At 35.3% G+C, this 24,666-nt stretch overlaps 4 protein-coding genes across 4 annotated transcripts; 2 read left to right on the top strand and 2 right to left on the bottom strand.

Annotated features, from left to right (window-relative positions):
- Nucleotides 1–289: 289 nt before the first annotated feature.
- LOC139523198 (zinc finger protein 135-like) lies at nucleotides 290–2,169 on the bottom strand. Its single transcript, XM_071317014.1, has one exon. The coding sequence runs from the start codon at nucleotides 1,323–1,325 to the stop codon at nucleotides 504–506; it is 822 nt and encodes a 273-aa protein (XP_071173115.1). The 5' UTR covers nucleotides 1,326–2,169; the 3' UTR covers nucleotides 290–503.
- Nucleotides 1,521–2,156, bottom strand: LOC139524996 (zinc finger and SCAN domain-containing protein 2-like). Its single transcript, XM_071320169.1, has one exon. It carries the CDS (start codon nucleotides 2,154–2,156, stop codon nucleotides 1,521–1,523), a length of 636 nt encoding a protein of 211 aa, XP_071176270.1.
- A 20,157-nt stretch (nucleotides 2,170–22,326) lies between the features above and the next one.
- On the top strand, nucleotides 22,327–23,478 carry LOC139524995 (uncharacterized). The gene has a single exon (XM_071320168.1). It carries the CDS (start codon nucleotides 22,327–22,329, stop codon nucleotides 23,476–23,478), a length of 1,152 nt encoding a protein of 383 aa, XP_071176269.1.
- Nucleotides 23,479–23,654: 176 nt separating this feature from the next.
- Nucleotides 23,655–24,446, top strand: LOC139524994 (uncharacterized). Its single transcript, XM_071320167.1, has one exon. The coding sequence runs from the start codon at nucleotides 23,655–23,657 to the stop codon at nucleotides 24,444–24,446; it is 792 nt and encodes a 263-aa protein (XP_071176268.1).
- Nucleotides 24,447–24,666: the final 220 nt, after the last annotated feature.

Raw genomic sequence — 24,666 nt, 5'->3', positions numbered from 1 at the left:
TTTGATATACCAAATATAGTTACATGTATCTTATTACTCAAAATAAGTGTGAAATTCACATTACAAAAAAACACTATTTTTTTTCAAGCAGTTACTGAACCATTAAAATGAGGTCAAGGACATCAGACTATAACAGACGGAAACTTCTTAGCATAAGGAATCTGCATACGAGATATGAAGCATCCAGATCTTCTTCTTTCTAAAATATAATAAAGCTTCATAAAAGAAGTTTACCCGCCGATGCTGCTGTCGCTGCAGGCAAGATAAAAAAAAAACTCTACTAAAGACATCTCATTATAAGGTTTAATAAATATTTCCAGTAATTTCAGACATTTCTTCTGAAAACAACTTTAAACACACAAACCATATTTGTTATGTTTGTCACAGGTTCTCTACATGTCTTAAAAAAGTTTTTCTTCCAATATATTATTTTGCCAAAAAATTAGATTTGTTACTTTTCCATTGATGTGACTAGTATGTGTTCATATGTGTCTATGTAAATATCACTCACTCTGAACCTCAACCACCAACATCTCGTTGTGATCTTTATCATCTGTATGTATTCTATTGTGTTCCTTACAGTCACAATGCTGACTAAACTCATTACCACATACATCACAGTCATGTGGTTTATCATCTGTATGTATTCTATTGTGTCCCTTACAGTCACAATGCTGACTAAAGTCATTACCACATACATCACAGTCATGTGGTTTATCATCTGTATGTATTCTATTGTGTCCCTTACAGTCACAATGCTGACTAAACTCATTACCACATACATCACAGTCATGTGGTTTATCATCTGTATGTATTCTCATATGCCTTTGTAAACTACCAGCATAAATAAACTCTTTACCACATACATCACAAATATGTGGTTTATCATATATGTGTATTCTCATGTGTCTTTGTAAACTACCAGGATGACTATACACTTTACCACATACATCACAGTCATAAGTTTTATAACCTGTATGTGATCTCATGTGTTTTTTAAATTCACTACCTTGTCTAACAACTTTACCACATATATCACAGTTATGAGATTGATCACCTGTATGTATTCTCGTGTGTACCTGTAAATTACGGAGATGAACAAACCTTTTACCACATACATCACAGTCATGTGATTTATCACCTGAATGTATTTTCATGTGTCTCTTTAAACTAGCAATCTGGGTAAACCCCTTACCACATTCACCACAGTCGTAAGGTTTTTCACCTGTATGTGTTCTGGTGTGTATCTGTAAAAGATGCACCACACTAAACCGTTTACCACATTCATTACAGGCATGAGGTTTTTCGCCTGTATGTGTTCTCATGTGTCTCTGTAAATTACTTAAATGGTTGAATTCTTTACCACATACATCACAGTCAAGAGGTTTAGCTGTATGTGTTCTAATGTGGAACTGTAAATTAATAGGCCTACTAAACCCTTTACCACATACATCACAGTAATGAGGTTTATCGGCTATATGTGTCTTCCTGTGCTTCTGAAAATTACTAGAATGACTAAACTATTTACCACATAATTCACAAGTGTAAGGTTTTTCTCCAGTATGTACACTCATATGCGTCCTTAGGTTACACCTTTTAGAAAATTCTTTTCCACACACGTCACATTTGTGTGGTTTTTCACCAGTATCATGAGTATGTGTTCTCGAGTGTCTCTTTAAGTCACTACCATAACTTTCACCAGTATCATGAGTATGTGTTCTCAAGTGTGTCGTTAAGTCACTACCATAACTTTCACCAGTATCATGAGTATGTGTTCTCAAGTGTCTCGATAAGTCACTACCATAACTTTCACCAGTATCATGAGTATGTGTTCTCAAGTGTGTCGTTAAGTCACTACCATAACTTTCACCAGTATCATGAGTATGTGTTCTCGAGTGTCTCGTTTTGTCTCTACCATAACTTTCACTAGTATTATGATCATGAGTATGTGTTTTCGAATGTATTGTTAAGTTACTACCATAACTTTCACCAGTATTATAAGTATGTGTTATCGAGTGTCTCGTTAAGTCACTGCAACGAATTAATTCTCTGGCGTAAGCATCCCATTCATGCATTTTATAACCAGCATCTGTGCTACCGTGGGTGGGGCTGTGAAGAGTACCATTGAAGGTAACTAAATCCTCTACAACATTCATCTTATTAATAAGGTTTTATCTGTAAGAAACAAAACAAAAAAGGTTAAGACTGAAACCGTTTTATATCCCTCTGGTAAATTAGCTTTAAAACATCTATGTTTTGTATACAAGACTTTGAAGTTGTTTTTGGTGTATATGCTTCTACCATGTCTACATGTAAGGGTAGTTCTACTCCATTCAAATATTTGACAAACAAAAATATTTCTGGAAAAGTTTGCTATGTATAATATAACCAAATTAAAATCTTAAGCATTTGCAATTGTGTTTATAGATATAGGAAGATGTGGTATGAGTGCCAATGAGACAACTCTTCATCCAAGTCACAATTTATAACAGTAAACCATTCTAGGTCAAGGTACGATCTTCAACTCGGAGCCTTGGCTCACACTGAACAGCAAGCTATAATGGGCCCAAAAAATTACTAGTATAAAACCATTCAAACGGGAAAACTAACGGTCTAATATATATAAAAAACGAGAAACCTTATGAACCACAAAAAGAAACGACAACCACTGAACTTCAGATTCCTGACTTAGGACAGGTGCAAACAATTGCAGCGGGATTAAACGTTTTAAAGGTACCAACTTTCTTTCTTTTCTGAAACAGTAGTAAAACATCACAACATAGAAAGGCACACTATAAAATATCAATTGGAATGACTTAACTCAATCAAAAAACGAATGACACAAAACAAATAACCCATCAGAATATGAAAATGAATCTCACGAAAACAATGGCCATATAAACAATAAACTTCAGACATTTCTATATTTAAAAGTGTTTATTTTATAAATATCCCTCATTAAATTACTTGGTAATATTTTTTTGAAAAAATATGTATTTTGGTCGATATGATAGGATACTTTTTAGTGGGAATTTAATGTTCATGCTTTTGTCAAATGACTACATAAACATGATAAACAAAACCACCAAGGTTTTGGGAGCATGATATGTTTCTGTTGGACGCATCTGTTAAACCTTTCACCAGATGCTCTGCAGGGCAGAGCTTTATACGACCAAGAGGTCCAACACTGAACATTTGGGGCAAGTATGGACACAACATTCAAGCTTGATACAGCTCTGAATTTGGATTGTGATTAAATAGTTGACACAGCAACGGTTTCTGACATAGAATGATTGTGGTCTAATAAACTTGCCTTCTTCACTAATCATTGATATTATGTTGATAGTCCTTAATATAAAGCTTTATTACAACTGTCACAAAAACTTAACATTAACCAAGAAAACTAAACACTGACCAATGAACCATGAAAATGAGGTCAAGGTAAGATGAACCATGCCAGGCAGACATGTACAGCTTACAGTAACAATTCTTCCATACAACAAATATAGTTGACCTATTGCTTATAGTTTTTAAAAAAAAACAGACAAAAACACAAAAACTTAACACAATTTTAGAAATAAACCGTTAAAATAAGGTCAAGGTCAAATAAAATCTGGGTGACAAACATATAGATCATAAAATATATCCATACACCAAATATAGTTGACCTACTGCATACAATGTATAGTAAAAAAGACCAAAACTCAAAAACTTAACTTTGACAACTGAACCATGAAAATGAGGTCAAGGTCAGATGACACCTGCCAGCTAGACATGTACACCTTACAATCATTCCATACACCAAATATAGTAGACCTATTGCATACAGTAAAAGATCAAAGCACCAAGGGTGCTATAGGCAGTTAATCAAAAACCCAAATGCAAACTTGGCCAAGTTCAGATGAATAGTGTAAAGAATTAGTGAAAATATTTATCTCAGGCATTGTTCTCAGCCATTTCTAAAGTATCAAATAATGCTTGTACAGTAATGTTTACGCTATGCAATCCTACCACTTTCAAAAGTTATTTCCAATTTATATTTATAAAGATTCCAATGTCTGAGATTATGCACATACAATGTCCGTTGTAAGGGGAGAGTTTTATGCCAGTTAAGACATTTAAGCCGCCACACTGTATGTACCTGTCCATAGTGAGGACCCACTAATGTGGTGCTTGTTGCTGTATATCATATTTATTTTTCATAATTGTTATGTACATTTTTTTTTTATTTTAATTTATTGTGCATACTTCTGATTTTAGTATGATGTCCATTATCAATGATTATCACTGACATAGTATACCTTGTTGTTATTATGTTTAGGGGCCAGCGAAAGTAAACTGGGTGTGGGAGTTTCTCCCTGCATTGAACAGGTTGGGAACAAACCCTCTATATGGTGATTATACCTGTATAGAGGGATAATCCTTCTATCATGTCTATAGAGGAGTAAAATTATCCCTCTATAGAGGGGTATTTTTGTTAAGACTGGATTTAAATCAAAATAGGGCAGAATAGCATTCTTTACTTATTATGGCAGTAACCTGGAACAGTTGATGCACCAATTGATGTAATTAATTTAATATGCACATGCCCAGTTTGATGCTTATCTGACTAAATATAAAATCTATTGTTCACCATGATTGAAAGCTGTGATGATCAGATAAATTCTACTCACTTATGCCTCACTGAACAGAATTTCTATTGTTAGATTTAACATGAAATTTAAAGGTCAACTATTCCTTTTGTTGCTTGTCAGGTGTTCAGGTAGGTATATACAATAGATTGCAAGTTTTGTCACTTTAGCAGAAAACTGGTTATCCCATTCTTTTTTAGTAAAGTGCATATATGTTAATGCATATAATGCTAGAGATTTTGGCCAATATAACTAGAAAATGCCATTCTGCCCTAATTTGCTTTAAATCCAGTGCAAACAAAAAAAAACCTCTATAGAGGGATAATTTTATCCCTCTAAAGAAGGATTATCCTTCTATACAGGTATAATCACCATACAGGGGGTTTGTTTCCAACCTGTTGAAGATCCATTGGTAACCTTCGACTGTTGTCTGCTATTAGAACGGGTTATTGGCTCTTTGACACATTCCCCATTTTCATTCTCAATTTTATTAACGTCTCAAATTATAACTGAATTAAAAAATCTTGATTACGGTTTAACTGTCTTCTATTACTAATATCATAATAAAAAAAACATTCAAACTTTAAATAACTGTAACAGTAGTCAGTAGGAATTATGAAAAACTTGTTTGTAACTTCAACTTTTCTCGAGCCTCGTTAGGCCTAAAAAAAAATGTTGTGTTTCCGGTCACCCGACCGACCGTCCTTCAGACCCCCCGACTCAAAAGTTTTTAAAGCTGATGTGGGAAAAAAAGTAATTTGTATACCTACCGACCGTTTTTTTCTGAAAGAAAATAAAAATTTCTAAGTACCTCGATCTTTTTATCGCCCCAAAAGAAAACAACGCTAATTACAAACTCGAGGCTTATTTTTAGAATGTACTGGAAAGTGGAATCTTCTTGGCTAATTATATATGCGGGAGCATGCGCAGTAGTTATTTTCGTTTGTCAGTGTTTGAACATGGCAACACAACGCGTCCTATTCAATGTTCAACGCGGAAAGTGTGACCATTTCGCGGAGAAAGAAAATATTTCTAAATTTTACAGAAAGTAACACCTTTTTTGACATTAGCAATGAAATTCATCCAATGTCTAACATCGATGAAAAATAATACACAACACACATTTTGTGCTCGGCTACCGGCAAAAATGACTGGACCGAGATTGATGACAATAACACAACTGTTGGAACAATGCAATCTTTTGGAATTAAATTTATCAAAATTTCATGCCAGACCCTTCTTCAAAATGAACCCGATATTAATCCATGTGAAACTGGTCAGCTAATCAACGCTTTAGACATTCTGATGAAAAGCCACAGATGCTTTGCTAGTCCAAATAATTATGACGTCTGGCAAGGCTATTGGCGTCCCAGAAAAAAATCAAAATAGCCTTGCCAGACGTCAAAATTATTTGGACTAATGCTTTGCCAAAAGAAAGTGTCCTGCCAGGTACAGTGAATATAATATATTTGTCTATCTGTAGGTTTGGGATGATGTTTGGTTCATGTTCCTATAAATGAATCTGCCCCACATCTTCTCAATTTCTTTCTCTAACAATCCCAAACTTTTGGTCCTGAAATAGGGGAATTAGGTTTAAAAAGCTAATTTCCTAGGGGAAGTGCTGCCCAAATTTTTTTTAGGTTTGGACTTTTTTTTTCAGGGGTATTTTAAAAGGGGGTAAACTAACAGTTATTTCAGTGGGATTTTAAAAGGGGTAAACTAAAAGTTATCTCAGGGAGATTAAGTGGGTAATCAATCTCTTTCTATTAAATCCCAAACTTTGTCTGGTAACTGGAAATTGAGTTTTATATATTAATATAAAAAAAAAAAAAAAAAAAAAAAAAAATCCATTCCTACCGTCCCTTCAAAATTTAAAGGGGGTGATCGGAAACACAACATTATTTGTTTTAGGCCTTACCTTTTTATCGTATCATGTGATTTCTTTTCGTATCATTTTCATGGGAAAATCGTTTACCAGCATCAAGTTGCTGAAGGAACCGCATAGAAATGATTCAATAACTCTTTACGAGTGTTTAAATGTGAAAAATTATAAAAAGAAACATCGAAAAAAGTTGTATTTTACTGTACCGGAAATCGAAAAGTCCTTGTAAATCAAAAACAATTACGGTGTAATACGTGTCACAGATTCGGACTTAATATTTTGCAAAAATATGCGACTTTGGAAGTTAAATAATGCCGTCCTTTAGAAAACGGTTGTTAAATTTTTAATCTCAGTATTTTCGATGCACATTGAGCTAAATCAAAGCACGTGTAGCATTATGTAACACCAAAGCCAAACAATCTTGAAATGACCTTGACCTGTTGACATCGACCAATGAGAAAATTACATTAACAACAACTTTATTTGACAAGCATGAAGGTCATTTACGAGATAACGGAATAATATTAACAAGAATACAAATGAGCATACATTTAAGATAACTGAATTAAGATGATTTAAATAATCTCAATCATTTCAGACAAAAAACGAATGAAATGATTAATAATAATGTACCTATGTATCATCATAATCCTCCCAATTTAAAAGGTACGTAAATTTCGTCTTCTACAATGTATGTAATTTGAAATTGCCGCCAACTTAATTTATATCAGCTGATTAATAGACTACTGACGTATGTAATACGTATCGATGACAAACAATATTCCTACGACTTTTGCCATTTGGGAAATGTAAACGACTCATCTTTATAGATTTTCGGCGATCAAATATTTCAAACAATTGTTCTTTGACATCTTAGCCAACAGCACATGGGATAAACTATAAAAGGATTTCTATCGAGCACTACTTCCTATGTGCAACTTCAAAAATTTTGGGTGATTCGACGATCATTTAAGGGAGCTATCATTTGATTTTTATGGGGGAGCTACGATGAAATTTGAAAAAAATAGGCAGGACAGGAGTTTTGAGTAAAAAAAAAAGGCAGGATGAGACACTTGCAAAAAAAAAGTCAGGACGACAATTTAGGTAAAAAAAACGTCAGGATAAACTAAAAAAAAAAAGGCAGCACCGAACAGAGTGAAAAATAAAAAGGCAGGACAGAGATTACAGCTAAAAAAAAAATGCAGGACAAAATTTTTCATCCTAGCCCCTCCCCCCTCCCCCCCCCACCCCCCCCCCCTCTTATCACTTCCTCTAACATAATTTTCAAGCAGTGTAAAGGAGGTAATCAAGAAATCAAACATATATACCAGTATTCTTGAAATTTTAATTGGAATTGGATTACCTCCCTTGCAATTGTATTTAACCAGAAAAAACCTTGTTCAACCAACCCCCCCCCCCCCCCCCCCTCCCCCCTCCACCTTTTGTGCCCCTAATTTACTTAATGATTTGATCCATTACCCCCTATAAACATTAATTTGTTGTATGAAAATTGTGGTATAATTTCAGAGAGATTTATACACTTAAACACAAATTATTGACTGAAAACTACAAAAATGCTTATTTGGGCCCCTTTTTTTGGCCCCATGCTTATTGTAACCCCCCTTGGAACAAAAAACCCAAAACTCAATTTCAGCCTTGCCTTTGTAGTAAGTAACCTTGTAGTATAATTTCAGAATGATCCATACACTTAAACACAACTTTTTGTCTGTAAACTAGAAAAATTCTTCTTTTCAGCCCTTTTTTGGCCCCTTATTCCTAAATGTTCAGGGATATTAAACCCAAACTGACACCAAGCCTTCCCTTCATTATATGGAACCTTTAGGTACAATGTCAGAGAGATCCATACAGTAAAAACATAAGTTATTGTCCTGAAACTAGAAAAATGCTTGTTTTTGGCCCCTTTTTGGCCCTTAATTCCTAGACTGTTTGCCCCATAACCCTTAGTATAAATCCCAACCTTCTACTTAATGGTATAAACATTGTGGTACAATTTCAGAGTAATTGAAACACTTATACACAACTTATTGTCCTGAAACTAAATAAATGTATGTTTTGGGCTCCTTCATTTTTCCTTTGGGCCCCTTATTCCTAAACCTTATGGACCATAACCCCAAAAATCCCAACTTTCCTTTTGTGGTTATAAACATTGTGTTAAAATTTTAATGAATTCTATTTATTTATACAAAAGTTATTATCTGGAAACATATGCATCTGTCTTTGGACAACGCTGACGACGACTACGATCTATAGAGTCAGAGTTATTCAAATACTTATTGTCCTGAAACTAAATAAATGTATGTTTTGGTCCACGACGATGACATGATACCAATATACAACTTTGCGGTCATATAAAAATTAGTCATGTTAGTTAAATAATAATAATAATAATAATTAAAATGTCAATTGTTCTCGAACAATTGAGAGGTCTTTCCTTTTGTAATGTAAAATACATGTTCCAATAGACGTAGAATGTATTGAAAAGCTTTAAAACACACTGAAAATCCTTTAAATAAGGTCAAAAACACATAATTCGCTATGTGGGACATGACCTTGACCTTTTACCTTTGGACCTTTGTCAAGGTCATTGGTCCCCAATGTCATTGCTGAAGACCCCATGGGTCTAGGACCTGTGGTCATATAGTAAAGCTGATTTTGCCTGTTCAGAAACCTAAAACAAGAGTTATGCCCCTTACAGAAAGGTCAAATCTCTTCAGTCAAAATGTAACAAAGTTGCGCATTAATGACCCAAACATTTTCCACTATACAACACTTCTGAAAGTATGAAGGTTGCTGAGATTATCCGCTAACAAGGTGTTAGGTCAAAGGTCAAGGTCAACATACACATTTGACCTTGAGATATTTTTCAAAGTCACATGAATTGAAGATGAATGGTGAAGATCCTAGGTGTCTACGACTTACGGTTTCTGAGTTTTGGTGGCCAACCGACACCAGTAAATTTTAATAGGGGCATAACCCTACCAATGAGTCGTTGAATCTTTTTGATCCAAATGTAATGAAGAACCAGGGTCTGGTCCTGAACAAATTTCACCCTTCTTTTTATTTCTAACTATTATGGTTACGGTGTTAAAACAATAACAACTTACAAGGTTTTTGGGTTTCGGAGGGATTACTCAGAACCGACAAAATATTTCTACTAACAGGATGAGTTCAGGATAGGTATTCATGAGACCGATACAAATTGTGAACATCAAAGCGACACGTCTTACCGTTAACAAGGATAAATTTGTCAAAGTTTGGAGGAAGAATAATAATAATAAACAGAAGAAATACAGTAAGGTCTTTCCCTTTTGTAAAAGGAAAGACCTTAATTATAACCAGATGCTCCGCAGGGCACAGCTATATACGACCGCAGAGGTTGAACCCTGAACAGTTGGGGCAAGTATGGACACAACATTTAAGCTGGATTCAGCTCTAAATTGGGATTGTGATTAAATAGTTGACACAACATAGGTTTCTGACACAGAATGAATGTGGTCTAATGAACTTAAAATATTTTTTTTGCCTTTGAGCAATTCACTATGCTGTTGAATATTAATCCTCTCAAAAAAATGTTTGAAGAAATTTTAATTTTATTTTTATTTATGAAATTTGAAATGAGAAAAATTTAACCCCCCCCCCCCCACATTTTTTTTCACATCCCCCTTTCCCTTTTTCCAAAACTGATCTCAATTCAAATTCCTAATGGAGTTTGCAACAATAACTACTCATTTAAATACATCATAAAATATTAAAATGTAAAATAAAGTGCTTGCTATCACTGAATGGTAAAGATTGTTTTAATTGATCAGTTGGTAGAAAAAGTGAATATACATTGTATATTGTATAAAACAATGATTTAAGTTGATTCAACTACTATTCTGGACAAAGAAAGATAACTCTAATTGAAAATTTCTTGCTATTGCACAATATTGTGCAACTAGATATTTCTTGCTATTGCGCAATACTGTGCAATTGAAAATATTTGCTATTGCACAATACTGTGCAATTGAAGATTTCTTTCTATTGCGCAATACTGTGCAATTGAAAATTGCTTGCTATTGCACAATTGAAGATTTCTTGCTATTGCTAAATACTGTGCAATTGAAAACTTCTTGCTATTGCACAATACTTAACATAATAATTTTGGATCCTGATTTGAACCAACTTGAAAACTGGGCCCATAATCAAAAATCTAAGTATATGTTTAGATTCAGCATATATCAAAAAAGCCCAAAAATTCAATTTTTGTTAAAATCAAACTTAATTTAATTTTGGACCCTTTGGACTTTAATGTAGACCAATTTGAAAATGGGACCAAAAATTAAGAATCTACATACACAGTTAGATTTGGCATATCAAAGAACCCCAATTATTCCATTTTTGATGAAATCAAACAAAGTTTAATTTTGGACCCCGATTTGGACCAACTTGAAAACTGGGCCAATAATAAAAAATCTAAGTACATTTTTAGATTCATCATATCAAAGAACTCCAAGGATTCAATTTTTGTTAAAATCAAACTAAGTTTAATTTCGGACCCTTTGGACCTTAATGTAGACCAATTTGAAACGGGACCAAAAATTAAGAATCTACATACACAGTTAGATTCGTCATATCAAAGAACCCCAATTATTCAATTTTTGATGAAATCAAACAAAGTTCAATTTTGGACCCTTTGGGCCCCTTATTCCTAAACTGTTGGGACCAAACCTCCCAAAATTAAACCCAACCTTCCTTTTATGGTCATAAACCTTGTGTTTAAATTTCATAGATTTCTATTTACTAATACTAAAGTTATGGTTATTATATCAATTAATAGGAGAAAAAGTGGTAATTTCAAAATAAAAAAAGAACTAAATTACAGAAATCGCTTAAAATTTACAATTATTTAGTTAATGTACAGCTTATTCGAAAACAACAATAAAAAATATAGGTCACTGATGAGTTAATAAAGATATTTCAATTTTAATGCCAAACTAGAGGCTCTAAAGACTAGTAAAGAGCCTGTGTCGCTCACCTTGGTCTACATGGTCTATGTGCATATTAAACAAAGGACACAAATGGATTCATGACAAAATTGTATTTTGGTGATGGTGATGTGTTTGAAGTTCTTACTTAACTGAACATTCTTGCTTCTTACAATTATATCTATAATGAACTTTGCCCATTAGTAACAGAGAAAAATATTTGGTAAAAATTTACATAAATTTACCAAATTAATGAAAATTGTTAAAAATTGACTATAAAGGGCAATAACTCCTTAAGGGGTCAATTGACCATTTAGGTCATGTTGACTTATTTTTAAATCGTAATTTGCTGAACGTTATTGCTGTTTACTGTTTATCTCTATCTATAATATTATTCAAGATAACCTAAAACAGCAAAATTTCCTTAATATTACCAATTCAGGGGCAGCAACCCAACAACAGTTGTTCGATTCATCTGAAATTTTCAGGGCAGATAGATCTTGACCTGATAAACAATTTAACCCCCATGTCAGATTTGCTCTAAATGCTTTGGTTTTTGAGTTATAAGCCAAAAACTGCATTTTACCCCTATGTTCTATTTTAAGCCATGGCGGCCATCTTGGTTGGTTGACCGGGTCACCGGACACAATTTTTAAACTAGATACCCCAATGATGATTGTGGCCTAGTTTGATTAAATTTGGCCCAGTAGTTTCAGAGGAGAAGAATTTTGTAAAAGTTAACGACGACAGACGACGACGATAAGTTATTTGTAGATCTTACTTTGATGAACATTATCGCTGTTTACAGTTTATCGCTATCTATAATAGTATTCAAGATAATAACCAAAAACAGCAAAATTTCTTTAAAAATTACCAATTGGAGGGCAGCAACCCAACAACCGGTTGTCCAATTCATTTGAATATTTCAGGGCAGATATATATTGACTTGATTAACAATTTAACTCCTTGTCAGATTTCCTCTAAATGATTTGGTTTCAGAGTTATAAGCAAAAAACTGCATTTTACCCCTGTTCTATTTTTAGCCGTGGTGGCCATCTTGGTTAGTTGACCGGGTCACACCACACATTTTTTAAACTAGATACCCCAAAGACTTTGGATTAATTTGGCCCATTAGGCCAACTAAAATTAATTAGTAGATTTTCATCCAAATTTTTGAAAAAAATGGGGCGGGTGGGAGGATTTTATTTTCTAATTTTTATTTCCAAATTTGAAACAGGAAGTTTGGAAGGAAACACAATTTTTTACAGTTACCGGAAACGGAGATGAACAAATCCGGAAATCGAAAATTTTTCAAAATAACAAAAATCGGGGCGGGACGATTTCAGAGGGGCGGGCGGGGATGAAAATCTACCAATTAATTTTAATTGGCCTTAGTTTCAGAGGAGAAGATTTTTGTAAAAGATTACTTAGATTTATGAAAAATGGTTAAAAATTTACTATAAAGGGCAATAACTCCTTAAGGGGTCAACTGACCATTTCGGTCATGTTGACTTATTTGTAAATTTAACTTTGCTGAACATTATTGCTTTTTACAGTTTATCTCTATCTATAATAATATTCAAGATAATAACCAAAAACGGCAAAATTTCCTCAAAATTACCAATTCAGGGGCAGCAACCCAACAGCAGGTTGACCGATTCATCTGAAAATTTCAGGGCAGATAGATCTTGACCTGATAAACATTTTTACCCCATATCAGATTTCCTATAAATGCTTTGGTTTTTGAGTTATAAGCCAAAAAATTGCATTTTACCCCTATGTTCTATTTTTAGCCATGGCGGCCATCTTGGTTGGTTGACCGGGTCACGCCAAACATTTTTTAAACTAGATACCTCAATGATGATTGTGGCCAAGTTTGGTTCAATTTGGTCTAGTAATTTCAGAGGAGAAGATTTTTGTAAAAGTTAACGACGACGAAGACGGACGACGACGACGGACGTCGGACGCCAAGTGATGAGAAAAGCTCACTTGGCCCTTTGGGCCAGGTGAGCAAAAAATGGCATTTTTGCACCAAAGGGAGATAATTTAGAGCTTTTTCAATGATATCTACATTTTAAAAGTCACCTGGGGCCAACACAAATTGATATTTTGGAATGAATTTTGTACCATATGATAAAGTAACAACTACTTTTTTACTTTAAAGGTAATAAATAAAATTTGTAATGAAAAAATTAATATTTATTTTTTTTCTGAAAATCTTATACCCGCAAGCCTCCTTAAGGGTTTGCCTTATTATAGGAAGCTGATTGGCAAAATAGAATAGTAGACATGAATATGATTGTTATTTGTAATGAGGGGCCTTGGTGGCCAAGTGGTCTATGTAGTTCCATTACTGAAATTACTATCCAGTCAACTCTGAATAAGCTAGTTTGAACCCTTCTTGTATGGATGCACTCTACTCCAATCTTAATTGACACTACACATGCTACAGGATTGTCAGTTTTTCTGTCGAAGTTCAGTGGGTTTTTCCTGGAGGCACTCCTTTAACACTATAACTAAAAAATTACCACCACCAAATAGCTCAAAGTAGGCACTTAAAAGTGGCATTAAAACACCAAAAATTAATCTAAATATGTGTAATTAATCAGTTCCTAACCCAACCTAGTCCAAATAATTATGATCTCTTGAGAGGGTCGCATCGGTGTCTAAGCAAGACACAGCATTGGCCGATTTTTTTAAGCATGAACCGTGAAAGTTGTGAAAGCGTGAAAACAAGAAACAAATTTCTGCAGTACACTGGAAATTACATGAGCTATTATGGCAAAAAGAAGCCGGATACAGGATTCTCACTAAACAATATTAAATGATAAAAGCTGGATCCATATCAGACACAACCCACCCCCTTTTACTTTAACGCCATGGCAATACATCTTATCGCCAATCCCGGCTGACCCGGCCGCTTGAACTTTTGACGCATACAACAATCACTTTTCCATTGTGGAGTCAGATATTTTGTTTTGTGACGTCAAATTTTTAAGGGAACCTGTGTAATATCCAGTAATGGCGGACAAATAATAACAGACTGCCCGGTGTCCTAGAACTCCCTTTGTATTGGGTGGGGATTGATTGTCCTTGTAAAATTAATTGTCGTATAAACATACGTTAGTGACACATCTCCATTAACAACAAATGTTTAATCCCGTTAGGGAGTGTACATGGATGCCACTGTACCCTCGCAGCTTTCGAGGGGTTCTTCGGATATCGGAGGCATTTACCAGTACATACATACATAGCGATAAGGTGTATAAGTCAATATGGATATTCGACCTTCCTATGGATAGAAACAACTTAACAAGTGCCTTTGCAATTATTTAAATTATTTAAACTGATGTAAACATATAATCACTGTAAATTCTTGAGCACCAATCGTACTTATTTTTATCAACATCCTTTTTAAAACTTTCTTAACATAGCAAATGCTTTGTTTTTTAGTGTTTTAAAGTTTACTAATAAAGATAAATAATGGCCTGTAAATATATCCCTTCACCTCCTCCTCTTTTAATATAAAAATATAAGAACTATATTTTACTACCGTGTGACACGGGTGCTCCGTTGCGGAGGAATTTACGAAGAAAAGAAAAAAAAGCCTGTGGGCTATCATGTTATTTACGGTCGACAATTGGCAAATATAAGTCTGAGCAAGTGGTTACTAGCTGCCTGATTTCAATTTTTTAATCAGCATTGAAGTTACCGATGTAAGCAATTAAGTGTGTACACAAACATTAGGTTAAATGGTTGTCTACTGATAAACTTACTTTGCCTTTGTTTATTCTACGAGGATAATAGAAGTCGAGGGAACGAAACCAGCATTTTCACCTGTAATCTGTAAAAAAAATCTTCTACCAGTCAAGGCACACCTCCATAACCAGCTGTGATGATATCCAACACCACTATGATTGTAAATCATAATCACATAATTGAAAGTTAGATATTATATAGGTCTATACAAACTCTGAGTTTATCGCACGCCGACAGTTCATTTGAATAAGTATTGATATTTTGGACTGTCTTATGGCAGAGACATATACAGTAGGGTCAACAAATTTGATGGATTTGCCTTATAGACAGAATAACACACGGCTATAATTTATATCATTGGAAAGAGGAGAACACTCCTCATCAAAATAGCGTTCTCGTCGTTGTCTGTCGTGGTCTTCTTCTTTAGGTTTTCAGTAGTCCTTCAATGATCTGAAGATTATTTACTGTTTGCGCGCGCAGCGTGGCCTATATATATTTACAAAGACAAAGACAAAAATATATGGAAATAAATTTGAGGTGCGTAATATAACTTTTTTTAAAAGGTGATTAAAACTATGTACAAAGGCTAATAATGAGTTAGATGAATTTGTGGAGAACAGCTGCATGGTTTGAGCTGTTCTCTAAAAGTGTCGACTGTGGCGACAGCGACTGTTTGCATTGGCAATAAGTTCCACTGAGTTATGGTATATGGAAAAAATGAATATTTATATGTATCTTTTTTGGTTGAAATGTGTCTAAAAGTATAATTATGGTTTTTGCGGGTTCTACTGTCTGATGGTATGAGAATAGCAGATGGTATAGCTACGATTTGATTTATTATTTTGTAGAACATTATTAATCTTGTGCGTGTTCTTCTTTCCTGTAGAGTTGGCCAGTTTAGGGTGTTTATCATAGCTGTCGGGCTACTGATGTTATGGTATCTGTTACAGACATATCTGGCAGCTCGCCTTTGGACCATCTCGATTTTGGAGGTTTGTTCAACTGTGTGAGGGTCCCACACTGAACATGAATATTCCAGTTTTGGACGGACTAGTGCCAGATATGCCTGAGTTTTGATGTTCTGACATGATGTTTTTAAGTTTCTTTTTAAGAAGCCCAGAGATTTGTTGCCATTAGCTATGATGTTGTCTGTATGTTTTGACCATTTTAGGTTGGATTGAAGTGTAATGCCCAGATATTTAGCTGAAGAGACAAGTTCCAGTTTGTGATCGTGGAGGATATAGTCATGTTTGAATGGGTTTTTCTTCTGTGAGACTGTAAGGACTGTGCATTTGTCTGGATGGAAAGCCATCAACCAGTCTTGCTCCCACCTAGCAGCTGCATCTAAATCTAACTGGAGTGCATCACAGTCACTTTGAGATTTGATGGTTTTGTAGATGATACTGTCGTCGGCAAACAGTCTGAGCTTACTGGATGATAGGTATTCTGGTAGGTCGTTGATATATACCAAGAATAATACTGGGCCCAGGACTGTGCCTTGAGGGACACCTGAGGTGACTGGAGCCAGGTCAGATGACTCTCCATCCAGGACGTTTTTTTTTAAATCAGGGTTAAAGGTCAAGCAAAAATTCAAGAAAAATGCACAGTCACATTGATATATATGCGTTTGGAGCAACATAAAAACAACTAATTTATCTTTTGTATCTACATTTAGAACTTATTATATATGTTTATCGCCAAAAAGGAAGCAGGACAAATCGCCCCACTGGCAAAACGCCCCACACCAAATCGCCCCACTTTTTCACAAACTCGCCCCACTATTTAAAAAAATAAAAAAATCGCCCCAACCTGGTTAACCAACTCGCCCCACTTTTTAAAAAAATCGCCTCGCTGGTGAAAAGGGTCAAATCCAGTTAATTTTCCCCCTGTCAACTTGCCCCACTTATTAAAAAAAGGGAAAATCTACTTATATATATATATATACAATTTTCAGGTCTACCAACTAGCCGCACTTAAATGAAAACTAATTATTTTGATTTTTGTAATCTACACAGAATGCGAAAAAAAAAACCAACGAAATTTATTAAACTTTTTTAACATTCTTAAAATATAATTGCAAATACATTTTCGTATCATTATTGGAGAATAACTTTATACTTGTAAGCTTTTTTAACAGCAATTTGATTTTATAGCACTTCACTTAGGTTTTCAAAGGTATTGACGTGGGCAGGGACAAAGATATACAACGGGATTGCATCTTTTTTATAAGTGGTTTATCTATTTGTCATGAGTGGGGCCAGTTGACAGACCGTATTTCAGCGGGATTTTAACCCTTTTCATAAGGGGGCATGTTATCATACCTATTTGCAATGGGAGTTTACCCTTTTCATAAGTGGGGCGAGTTGGTAAACAAGAGTGGGGCGTTTTTTAGAAAGTGTCATTGATTCGCCAAAAATTACTTTAGATTGACTTTTTTGCATATAGGGTGCAAATTTGAAATTTTCAAACAACTGTTAAATAACAGAGACCTTAACCTATTTCATTTTCTAAATTTGAAAGTTTTGTATTTAAGGTACAACAAATGGAAGTTTTTAACGACCTTGACTGGCTATACAGCCCTTGCACGGTCGGGATTTAAGGCGTATATATGGAAGTGTTTAATGACCTTGACTGGCTATACAGCCCTCGCACGGTCGGCTCGGTGATTGGTGAGCTTTATCATATTTTGATGCCGTGGGTCAGGAACAGGTAGTAGAGGACGCCATATGTAGGCCGCCATCTTGGTTTTGGTAAGTTGTTTTTCTTTTGTTGACTATTTTGATGTTGGTTTACTTCACAAAAAATTAACGGCTGCTTTCAGGGCCAGTTTGGTCAGCTTGGCATCCCGCTAACCTCGATGATGGAGTACTGGTAGATGATCTCGGACGTAGTTCGAAAGATGACAGGAAGCATTATCAGGACCAAAGCCGCGAGGCAGTGAAATGAAAGTCGTATTACCCAACAGCCTAGGATACAGCCCTCGGACGTTAATCGGCATAACACTCCCCATGATACAATGGTTTTGGAGTGCATGTTAACGCGGGTACGCCAACTACTACGTCTATCTGTACGGCATGGATTGGTTTCTGTCATCTTAAGTAGTAAGTCGTTGATATCTAACTGTAAACCCTCATCGAAGATAGCGGGTAAAGGAGAGCTGGCCCAGCACGTCCGTTCAGCTGTAATGACTGAGACGTGATGAATGGGTTGATTGAATGATTTAAGGTACAACAAATGGAAGTTTTTAACGACCTTGACTGGCTATACAGCCCTTGCACGGTCGGAATTTAAGGTAGATAGGGTGTCTTCCGCTGTATTGGATTTGGAAATACCAGAAAACAAGGTCTAGATCTTTAATAGAATGTGCAAATATTTAGAGTACTCAGTAGTAGGTAACTCATGTGTAAGAAATTTCACTTCGATATTGAAAATGACATGTTTTATCATATTTATGGTTGTATTTTACAAAAAACAGAAAACCTTTGTTTCATAATTTTTTTTCCAACTTTGCCAAATAAGGGGAGGCAACTCAAATGCAAGGGCAGATAATTCAGATAAGGTACTTACACTGGATTGTGTTAGGACCCAAATGTTTTAAAATTTAAAGAATTGATGAATACATCAGATTTATTTACACTTACTGGAATAGCAAAATTTTGCAAAAGTGTTATTAAAACCTTTTAATACATGTGCTTAATCATGTTACTATAATTTGTACTTCCTGTCAAATATCTGCATTAATTATATATATACTATTATTGCACCTTTGTTAACCATGTTGTTCTAATGTAAATATGTTCACACTATTATTGTTTGTTAAAAATGTTGTAATAACATACCCCATGTGGGGGCTTTAGTGAAATAAAATGTCTTATGTCTTTATGTCTTATGAATTTACCTATTTTAAATTGTAGCAAGAAAACGGGTCCGGTGACCCCATTGTTTCTTTTTCTTAAATGAAAGCATACTATGAAAGCCATCTTCTCATATGTTATCTTAAAATTCTATGGTGTAGATTATGCTTTATTGCAGAAAATTGGGTTTTCCATGCATAATCTATACAAAATTTGTAAATTTTGAACACCATGTAGCGTGAAAATAAGCCCGGTGACCCAATATTTTTATTGTTATTTTTAAAAAAGCACGATATAAACTACATTTTGGCAAATTATTAAAAAATTCTATGGATTATAATTTAGACACCCCATCTACCTTAACTCGTTATAAGTAAGATCTAAAGATGTTTTTTTAGATCTTAACTTTAATCATTTGTCGAAAACTTAAACTGGGTAAATATCAAATTTCTGTTATTGGGTGTGAAAGAGTATGTATAAATGATTTGTTTCGAAGTTAACGTCGAACTTGGTTGAATATAAAGCTCTGTGTATAGCTTTGCTTTACAGAAGTAAAAAATACTGCAAACAGAGAAAAAGGGGGTAAAAGTTATGAAAACAAAACGTCTATCAGATACAGGTAAAAAAAACATCCTTGAACTTCATATATATATATAGATGAATAAATAAGCAACAATTGGCTATAATGTTTACAAGTATTTCAAAAATATAATAAGGAAGAGGGTTATGAACAGCACCGATGTATTCTACAAGCAATTCAAACAAAAGAGGCGTGAAAAACCAACGGAACATTAAAAACTTATAAAATGAAGACAAGCAGATGACAGCATGGCAAAATACGAAAAAAAGAACAAATACAAATAGAAAATTATGATCGAGGCTAGTATTACCTACTACGTTCTATGATCTCCTGTAGTTTAAGCCCACCAACCATGCCAAGGTCAAGTAACATACATGTATGGCAGTTTTTTTGGTTTTTTTTCACATATCTTTCGGAATCCCCACTAGATAGATTATTACTATATTTCTCACGATTTCAAATTTGAGTAGATGTTCTATTTATTGTTTAGAAAATATTATGGACTGCTAAATTTTCATTCGATAGCTAACAATGATTTATAAGACACACACAGAAAAAATAAATCTTATACATCATCATCTTCGTCGTCATCAATGTTTCTAACTGCAACCAGACGAGAATTTACATTTTGACATATGTCATTTGCCTGACAAGGGCATAAATCTGTACATGATAGATTTTGTTCGAAGCAAATGCAATCCTTTGAAAACACAGAGTTCCCCTTACAAGTACAATCTAAATCTTGCAGAAATTTGCATGACATCTGACCTGCGAGATAGACAGGAACAAGTCATTCTTTTTTCCCCATTCGAACTTATGTTAGAGTAGTTTTGCTATATGGGAAGACATCAAATTTTCGTCTGGAGTGAAGCTCTTATTACACATTGTTTAAAAGTAGATTCACAAGGAGGAAGTTTGACAAGGGAGAAATTTTAAATTGTAGCCAGTTTTACGCTCAATTTGTTATGGTCACAATGATTTATTTTTATTTTTGACTTGAGATCATTCAACCTAACAACAAGATCTCGAGCTGCATCTATAGATTCATCGACGTCATAATTAAAAAGGTTTGACAAATCAGTGAAATCATCTGGGTTGTCCTTCAAGACTGAAAAACAATGCCCTTACCGATCAAAAACAGGGCCGATTACGTTGTAACACATCATTTTAAAGCATAGCGACTGGTACAATGTTACAGATGGCAAACCCGAGACTTTTACATATTTTATGGATAGGTATATAGCGGCGCAAATCTTGTGTGCAAGTTATAGTGCCTGTTTGAAACCATAGCTCATGCGTATGTTGCATGGAGGGGAAGTAATGAACGCATAAGATCAGAATATCTGTATCTTGCGACTTTATTATTATCCTACCCTTGATTCCTTTCACACCGAACTCTTTGTCTACATGAATAGCATATAAAGTCGTGCGAGAATCTACTTCATCGGGCGTACAAAATAATTCTTAAAACCTGAATACTCCTTCTGAGCTGATTAAGGGTCCTTGGAAGTGCTAGCTAGAATATGACTTCCTCGTGTAACTGTTGATTTACCATGATGCTGAACAATCTATTTCCCAAGAAATCTGATTAAGGCCTGCTGGTTCTCACTGACTCCAAGAAACTTTTTCCAGTCAGGAATTTGACGACCTTCTATATATGACCCGAAACACTTTTAAAGACGAACAAGAACTGGATTATGCCTGATGTTCATATGATGAAATCATAATCTTTCAGTCAGTTTAATTGAAGTCTGGAGCTGGCATGTCAGTTAACTGCTAGTAGTCTGTTGTTATTTATGTATTATTGTCATTTTGTTTATTTTCTTTGGTTACATCTTCTGACATCAGACTCGGACTTCTCTTGAACTGAATTTTAATGCGCGTATTGTTATGCGTTTACTTTTCTACATTGGCTAGAGGTATAGGGGGAGGGTTGAGATCTCACAAACATGTTTAACCCCGTCGCATTTTTGCGACTGTCCCAAGACTGTCAGGAGACTCTGGCCTTTTTTAGTCTTGTATTATTTTAATTTTAGTTTCTTGTGTACAATTTGGAAATTAGTATGGCGTTCATTATCACGGAACTAGTATATATTTGTTTAGGGGCCAGCTGAAGGACGCCTCCGGGTGCGGGAAATTTTTCGCTACATTGAAGAACTGTTGGTGACCTTCTGCTGTTGTTTTTTTCTTTGGTCGGGTTGTTGTCTCTTTGGCACATTCCCCATTTCCATTTTCAATTTTATTAAAATAACTGCAGTTGTGTCTGCTAATGTAACTTAAAGATTTATAGCAAAAACGGTGGTACAACATTTTGTAATCAACAGTACGCAGATGGTCTAGGTCTGAAGCATCATGCAATAAACTAAAATCTTTCCGTGGTCCCATAGCTTCGATAAAGCTTTTGTTTGTGCTAATTCTTCGCATATTAATAAGCAATTCAGTAGAAGAACCCTGTCGGAAAATACGCGAAGTACAAACATTACGTTATGGTAACGTTGTTACCATACCGCTTTACTCTGTGACGTTATATTATATGCATTAGCTATCACGACGATTAAACGTATAGAAAAACACAACGCATGATTCATTAAGATTCTTCAACATTTAATGGTGCCGTAACCTTTGGATATATATGGATTCAAAGCTGAAATCAGTTCGTGCTGGACACAAAGGAGCCGTCACGAAGCTACTGGTGAAATTCGACGAGTTAAAGTCAAAAACAGACACAGAAGTTGACGAAGTGAAAGCCCTTGATGATGCCGTCACGCAGAAACAGAAAACATTGATTGACCTGAATAACAGACTTTTGGAACAGACATCGGAGGAAAATCTGGAGCAGGAAATCACCGACTCAGATGAGTATATGTACGAACTTGATTGTAAAATTAGACAAATTCTGAAATTTATTAAGTCCTTTGAACATGTTGAAACACATACTATAATTTCGCATGATACTGTTGGTCCTTCAACGAGCAGACTTAACCCAGACGCATATCATTTCACACCCGAAGCTAGAGTTGATATGAACAGATGTGCAATAGATTCTATGAACCAGCAGTATTCAATTAACGCCCCTGCAGTGCATACCCGTCCGTCAGAGAATGTCATGTTTCAAGTCCCGTCAGAACCGAGATCTTCAAAAACTAATTACCATAGGCTTCCAAAGTTAGACTTACCCTATTTTAATGGAGATATTCTCAAGTGGCAAACATTTTGGGATTGTTTCGAGTCATCTATACACTACAACGACACATTAACGCCAATCCAAAAGTTTAATTATCTCAAAGCCCAGCTAGAGGGAAGCGCCGCGCAAACAGTAGAGGGATTCGCTTTGACTAATAGTAACTACGAAACCGCAGTCAACCTTCTCAGAGATCGGTTCGGACAACCTAGCAAACTTATACATGCTTACATGAAAGCACTCATGAATTTACCCGCACCGACAAATGATGCTTTTAGTTTGAGGTCTTACGGAGACCGATTAGAATCATACGTACGAGGATTAGAGTCACTTGGTCAAACACCAGAGATGTATGGTTCGCTTTTGGTACCTGTAGTTTTGGACAAGTTACCGATTGACATAAGAAAGAATATTGCACGACAACACGGGAGAGATAATTTGATATTGAACAATCTACGCAAATCTATAACTAAAGAGATCGACATACTCGAAGCTGGAGAAGGAGTCACAGATTCAGACAGATTGTACGCCACTGCATTTTTCATGGTACGCAATCACATACATTCAACAAGGGTAATTCCACAGACACACGCAAGAAGGTAAATACACGTACATGTATATTCTGTTCAGGTGAGCACTATCCGACGGAGTGCACTGAAGTAACAGACGCAAACACAAGAAATCAAATTGTAAAACAGAAACAGTTATGCTTTAACTGTTTAGGGTCACACCGAGTGGCCGCATGCCAGTCTACTAATAGATGCAAAAAGTGTAACGGAATGCATCATACTAGCATATGTAAAGATAAAGAGGTCATTCCGGGTACGACACCGGAGCCTACAATACAACAGTCAGCAATAAACGAATTTGAAACACTAAACGAGACTAGAGTAATGTATTCATCACAACAGAGTCACAACATTATCCTGAAAACAGCAATTGCACCAGTTGTATATAACGACCAAGAAGTAGAATGTAACATATTATTTGACGAGGGAGCACAGCGTTCTTTCATAACTCAGAATTTAGCTGATAAACTAGAAATTAAACCAACAGAAAATGTCAGCATTCAACTGTCTGCGTTCGGAGATTTATCTCAGAAAGTTCGTAACTTAGACACTGCAACAATACAACTACAGACCGACACAGGAGAAAAGGTGCTTATTAACACACTCATTGTTCCGGAAATTGCCGTCCCAATTGAGAACAATATTTCCCAGACTACAAGGAGCTTGCCACACTTAAGAGAAATTAAACTTGCACATTCTGTGCAAAGTACAGAACGTTTTGAAATCGACTTACTCATAGGCGCCGACCACTATTGGGACATTATCGAGGACAAAGTAATTAGAGGAAACGGACCCACCGCTGTCCAGTCAAAGATCGGATATTTATTATCAGGACCGATAAATAGAAACATCAACCATCCGTCAACATCTACAGATCTCGTAAACAACATTTCATACAAGAACACAGCTATTGACAAAGAGAAAGGACAATCCACGGCAGAGGTGCCTTGGAAACATGACCATTTAGATGATATATCTTCAGGTATGGCTCGTACAAAGTAGATCGTACATGAACCAATTTGAGGAAACTCTCCAAGGAAGTAACTTGCTACCTAGACCGCCCGAAAAAACACACCCTCAACTGTTGGAGTCAACAAGTCACATAGATACAGGACAAATTTATAACGCATAACGAAAATTACCGCTTAGTGAAGTTACCGTGTGTGCCAGAAGAAACATCCACGAATGGACTAAGAAATAAACTTTAATTGTGTTCAGTCAA

This window comes from Mytilus edulis, chromosome 5 (assembly GCF_963676685.1).
Source record: "Mytilus edulis chromosome 5, xbMytEdul2.2, whole genome shotgun sequence".
In the NCBI taxonomy this organism is placed as follows: domain Eukaryota; kingdom Metazoa; phylum Mollusca; class Bivalvia; order Mytilida; family Mytilidae; genus Mytilus; species Mytilus edulis.
Note: the sequence above shows the minus strand (reverse complement) of the source record. Positions and strands in the feature narration are given on the sequence as shown.